Source organism: Bison bison, unplaced genomic scaffold (assembly GCF_000754665.1).
Source record: "Bison bison bison isolate TAMUID 2011002044 unplaced genomic scaffold, Bison_UMD1.0 scf7180017864374, whole genome shotgun sequence".
Lineage (NCBI taxonomy): Eukaryota > Metazoa > Chordata > Mammalia > Artiodactyla > Bovidae > Bison > Bison bison.
In genome coordinates this window covers 4,215,370-4,221,217 of record NW_011494946.1, presented here as the reverse complement: position 1 = coordinate 4,221,217, position 5,848 = coordinate 4,215,370, and the positions used below count along the sequence as shown (strand labels likewise).

Here is a 5,848-nt window from a genome sequence, read left to right as displayed (position 1 = left end):
AACCATGTGTCTGCCTCACTTACGTCACTTAGACCTCTCAGACGAGTGAAGAAGAATCTTTTCTGCCCGGTGGTCTGGCACACACGATGTGTGTTTTCTACCGAAAGGGAAAAGTGGGGGCCCCTCTCCCACCTTGGGGGCACAGGAGGGTCCCCAAGGACAACAGGGGTCCTCGGGGTGTCCAGCAGTCCACCCGCTGTCCAGGGGCAGCCTCACTCGGAGGAGGGAGCGGATAAAACCACCACGGTCCAAACCAAAAGCATCACGGCCAAGCCCCACACTCACGTCCAGAACCGTCCACTGCTCGACTACAATAGCATCGTAGCCCTGCGTGGTTCTGCTGTCTTCTGTGGAAACAGCTTCAAAGATGAACACTCCATCTGTCAAGTCGTGCAAGGAATCTGTGGAGAAAGAAAAAGCGGGGGGATGGGGGGGTGGTTGCTGTAAACTGTCTGTGGCAGAAGCCTCACAAGCAGCGAAAATGTTCACTGCATTCATTAATAATCCCAATCAGAACATCTTTTCAGCATGTTAATTAAAGAAGGCACACACAGCCGTAGAGTCTAGCCCCATCAGAATGAATGAGACTCATTTACCTCGCGGTTTTGAATAATATCCTTGATTTTATGAGCCCAAATCTCATTGTTAGCAATCACCATTTGATTTCACGCGTTTACCTTCCTTTTCACGCTCCACCGTCAGGAAGCACTGGGGAGAACGGATTTGGGAGGGAAACACAGTCATTCAGGGACAATTTTTAGGAGAAAACTACACGGAGGGGAGAGAGATTATTCAGAAGCGGGGCTGGGTGTAACACGGCAGCTCTAGGTTCGCAGACCAGATCCACAGGCGCTGGTTCCTTGACAACTGTGTGATGTGCGTGCCGAGCACAGGACGCTCTCGTCAGGAGGTGAAATCTGGGGGAAGGGGGACTTTTTCCAAATGACTTACCACTGAAAACGTTTCCTTGGGCGTATCAATGGTAAGGTTCTGAGTTCTGTATAATTCATCAAACCTACATCACACACACGAAACGACTCAGAACTGCCTCAGGCAATGAGAGGGTCAAGAAAAATACTCCCAGGATCCTCGTTCCTGCAGAAGACCTTCAAGGAGGTGCATTTAGTAAATGGCTCCTGAATGCCCTGGATCCACTTAGATGAAGGGCTGTGTGGAATAGAGGAATGGACTCAGAAGCAGGTGGTTGGGCCCGTGCTGTGTCGGAAAATGAAAATGACCCTTTCAGGGGCCTGTCCTCTTATCTGTGAAGGGGGAGTGGGGACACAGAGTTCCTGCCGGTCAGTACTGTACAAATCACTGCTCTGTCACACCCGCCTGGACTGAACTCCGTCCCCAACCCCACTCCCAACTCAGACATTGATGCTCTGATCGCTAGAGTGACTATATTTGGAGATAGATCTTTTCCGGGAGTAGTTAAGGTTCAGTGACATCATAAGGCTGGGCCCTAGTCTAACAGGCATGGAGTCCTTAGAAGAAGAGGACGAGACACTGGAGCAGCGCCCCCCAGCCCCCCAACCATGTGCAGAGGAAGGGCTATAGGAAGACACAGAGGTGGCCGTCTGCAAGTCAGGAAAGGAGACCTCACCAGAAACAGAACTTGCCAGCCCCCTGACCATGGACGTGCAGCCTCCTGAACCATGAGAAAATAAACATCTACTGCTCAAGCCACTCGGTCCATGGCGGTTGGTTACGGCAACAGACATAAAAAGTGTTTAATGGTATAAAGGACAATTCCTTTAAAGGGGCAGTTCACACAAGAACGTGATCTCTTCTTCATCCAGAAGGGAAGGGGGACAAATCCAGAAAGCCCCACGTCACAGTGGCGTTCAGAAACTGCCTGCACTGTCCAGCAGTCCCAAAAAGACAGACAGATGGACACACACAGTGACCGTCAGCGCCTGACTTCCAACAGACCTCACGAGCAAAACCAAAAAAGCCATCAGGATGAGAAACCTGCGTCTTATTTGCAACAACAAAATAAGTAACAAATAGATGGATGGCCCTGCTTACCACTCTTCATGGTACAGAAAAAGCTTCCTGCACTGAAGGGAATTGTAACTGCACAACCTTTCCCGAGAACAACTTAGCAAGGTCTAAGAAGCCCGAAAGACAAAAGTCCATCCTCTTTCACTCCAGAGACCCTGCCTCCTTCAGTCTATTATGCACCAGGTGCCCTTGAGGTCACGGGTGATAAATGAAGACCCTGCTCCCACAGAGCTTCCCCCTGCAGGGAGATGATGACGTAATGTCCAAGGAAGTAAATGCTATGAGAATACAAAGTGGGCTAGGAGAGGAGGCGTGCGGAGTTGGAGGAAACCGTGCCGCTGTTTCTGACCGAAGTTCTCAGAGCAGAACGCTCCACTTTGAGGAGAGAGATGAACTAACTGCAAGCCAGACACATGGGAACACGGGGTTTGAGAGTTCATGGGAGAAGACACAGCTCGACTAGGACTGCAGACTGAATGAGGGCCCACCAGGGGCCAGATGAGCAGCAGAATCATGAGAAGAGAGTCAAGACCGAGTCAGCTCAGTGGTGGGGAGGAGACCAGCCAACCAGGGGCTGACCCAGGTGACCTGCTCGGCCAGTGGGATTTCAGCAGATGGGATGCAAGCAGAGGATTGCGGAACACGGGCACGGTTGAACGTGATCTCATGTCTGTGCCGCCACTTTGAGAGGACATGCCCCAGCTCGCCTGCCCCACTGGAGCACAGCCTAGATCCGATGACCCTCAGACCTGAGAGTGGGCCCAGCTGTCTCAAAGAAACTGCTCCAGCCAACGTGCAAATACGAGCGCTTTGGAGTGGTTTGTTACACAGCGTCATCGTGGCAATAACTGACCGTTACAAGGCTTGATCAAAACTTGAGAAGTTCGAGACCAAGAATACCTGGGGGATATTCCTGATTATTCCAGAGTGAGACAGGGGCCTGATCAACTCAACAATCCACGGCTCTGAGGGGAATTCCTGGAGCACAGTAGCCTCTTATATTATTCCTACCTGAGAAAACAATACTCCATTTCCAGTAAGATCCCTGTGGGTTAATCAGTACCATGCTCTGCTATTAATTTTCTTTCCTAAACCAATAGTCTGTTATCAACGACCCTTAGCAAAAGCACTAACCTTACTTCTTTCATTTGCTCTGCTGAAAAGTTCCTCCCAAGTCCAATGTCCTTCTAAGATACATTTTACTAAGGTGAGCAACAAAGAACAGAACTACTCTTCGGCTGAACCTCACTGTAAGTCTTTTGGGGTCCAGGACACACATGGGCAGTAGTCTGGCTCACTTTTTCAGTTTTGGGCAACACAGGTCAGGCAGAAGACGGTGCCGCTGTAGGGACATCCTACGGACCCTCGTGAATACAGCTTTCCCTAGTCCTGACCTGGGGAGTGCTTGGGACCGGAAGATACTCACTGACCCTTCAGCACTGTATCAACACAGCACCCAATTTTCAAAGTCTCCACCTACAGATCTCCTTACCGGTAAGCCTCCAAGTCCTTTAAATGTGCCAAACGCCCTCCGAGTATTAGAATGCCCAGCGTGACACAGCTGAGGTCCACAGGGGGAAGGGGCTTGCTCTCCTAACCCCTGCCTGGCTTCCCCTCCGTCGCCCACAGGGAGGAGGGCTGTGTGGTCCAGGCTTGGGGGCAGGAAGCGGGAACAAACCAGGCCCTTGTTCCCCATCCTCCTCCTTCGGTGCCACCTCCAGCCTCTCAGCCCACGGCTCCGCCCTGAATCCAGAGTGCTGATTCACGCACTTAACTGCCCAGCACCTTCAGAGTGGCTGTCAAAATCTGGTCATCTGGAACAGGAAAAAGTCAACGAGCCACAGAGAGCAGACAGCCGGGCTTTGAGACAGCGTCTTGTTTGGACGGCCTCAGCCCCCGGTCCGTCTCTCTATCACCGTTTAGGCTCAGCCTCGCTGTCGCACGCTCCGAGCTGGGATTGAAAGGTCGCTCTCAGAGTGAGGCTCCGCCTGCAGAAAGGTTAACTCACCTCCATCGATGGAAAACACTCCATTATTACTGCATTTTTTATTAAAGTAAAGCTGCTTCCCTACTGTGCACAGGAAGCTGTTCACCCCGGCATTGTATAAATATTTGATGCCGATCTTTGGGCAAAAGGCCACCTTAACTCTCCAAGCTTATGATACACAAGAGGGTGTGGGAAAAGGAGACTCGCCCGCTCCCCCAAGAGGTAAATGCTGTGAGAAAACTGCTCATCCTCTGCAGCCCCTGGGACATGAAGACCCTGCCAAGCAAGCTCCCTCCAGCCCACCCCGGTGCCAGTCCTCTGCCAAGGCCAGCCTGAAACACACACGTCGTGACAACTGGCCGATGTATGCTCTACTAGAAAATGTCACTATTCTCCTTTTATTGGGTTAGCCCAAAAGTTCATTAGAACTAACACCCCTAAAAGACATCCTTTTCATTATAGGGGACTGGAATGCAAAAGTAGGAAGTCAAGAAACACCTGGAGTAACAGGCAAATTTAGCTTTGTGTACAGAACGAAGCAGGGCAAAGGCTAATAGAGTTCTGCCAAGAGAACGCACTGGTCATAGCAAACACCCTCTTCCAACAACACAAGAGAAGACTCTACACATGGACATCACCAGATGGTCAACACTGAAATCAGATTGATTATATTTGCAGCAAAAGATGGAGAAGTTCTATACAGTCAGCAAAAACAAGACCAGGAGCTGACTGTGGCTCAGATCATGAATTTCTTATTGCCAAATTCAGACTGAAATTGAAGAAAGTAGGGAAAACCACTAGACCATTTAAGTATGAACTAAATCAAATCCCTTATGACTATACAGTGGAAGTGAGAAATAGATTTAAGGGACTAGATCTGATAGAGTGCCTGATGAACTATGGACGGAGGTTCGTGACATTGTACAGGAGACAGGAATCAAGACCATCCCCAAGAAAAAGAAATGCAAAAAAGCAAAATGGCTGTCTGGGGAGGCCTTACAAATAGCTGTGAAAAGAAGGGAAGTGAAAAGCAAAGGAGAAAAGGAAAGACATACCCATTTGAATACAGAGTTCCAAAGAATAGCAAGGAGGGATAAGAAAGCCTTCCTCAGCGATCAATGCAAAGAAAGAGGAAAACAACAGAATGGGAAAGACTAGAGATCTCTTCAAGAAAATTAGAGATACCAAGGGAACATTTCATGCCAAGATGGGCTCGATAAAGGACAGAAATGGTATGAACCTAACAGAAGCAGAAGATATTAAGAAGAGGTGGCAGGAATACACAGAAGAACTGCACAAATAAGATCTTCACGACCAAGATAATCACAATGGTGTGATCACTCACCTAGAGCCAGACATCCTTGAATGTGAAGTCAAGTGGGCCTTAGGAAACATCACTACGAACAAAGCTAGTGGAGGGGATGGAGTTGAGCTATTTCAAATCCTGAAAGATGATGTTGTGAAAGTGCTGCACTCAATATGCCAGCAACTTTGGAAAACTCAGCAGTGGCCACAGGACTGGAAAAGATCAGTTTTCATTCAAACCCCAAGAAAGGCAATGCCAAAGAATGCTCAAACTACCACACAATTGCACTCATCTCACACGCGAGTAAAGTAATGCTCAAAATTCTCCAAGCCAGGCTTCAGCAATACGTGAACCGTGAACTTCCGGATGTTCAAGCTGGTTTTAGAAAAGGCAGAGGAACCAGAGATCAAATTGCCAACATCCACTGGATCATCAAAAAAGCAAGAGAGTTCCAGGAAAACATCTATTTCTGCTTTATTGACTATGCCAAAGCCTTTGACTGTGTGGATCACAATAAACTGGAAAATTCTGAAAGAGATGGGAATACC

At 48.9% G+C, this 5,848-nt stretch overlaps 1 protein-coding gene across 8 annotated transcripts in view; it reads right to left on the bottom strand.

The window, feature by feature from the left end:
- Positions 1 to 5,848, bottom strand: part of RFTN1 (raftlin, lipid raft linker 1) — a 220,955-nt gene that overhangs the window by 45,947 nt on the left and 169,160 nt on the right. For all 8 annotated transcript variants that reach the window (XM_010856723.1, XM_010856717.1, XM_010856720.1 and 5 more), the window contains exon 7: positions 286 to 401. In XM_010856723.1, the coding sequence (XP_010855025.1) occupies positions 286 to 401 (116 nt within the window). The remainder of the gene's footprint in view (positions 1 to 285; positions 402 to 5,848) is intronic.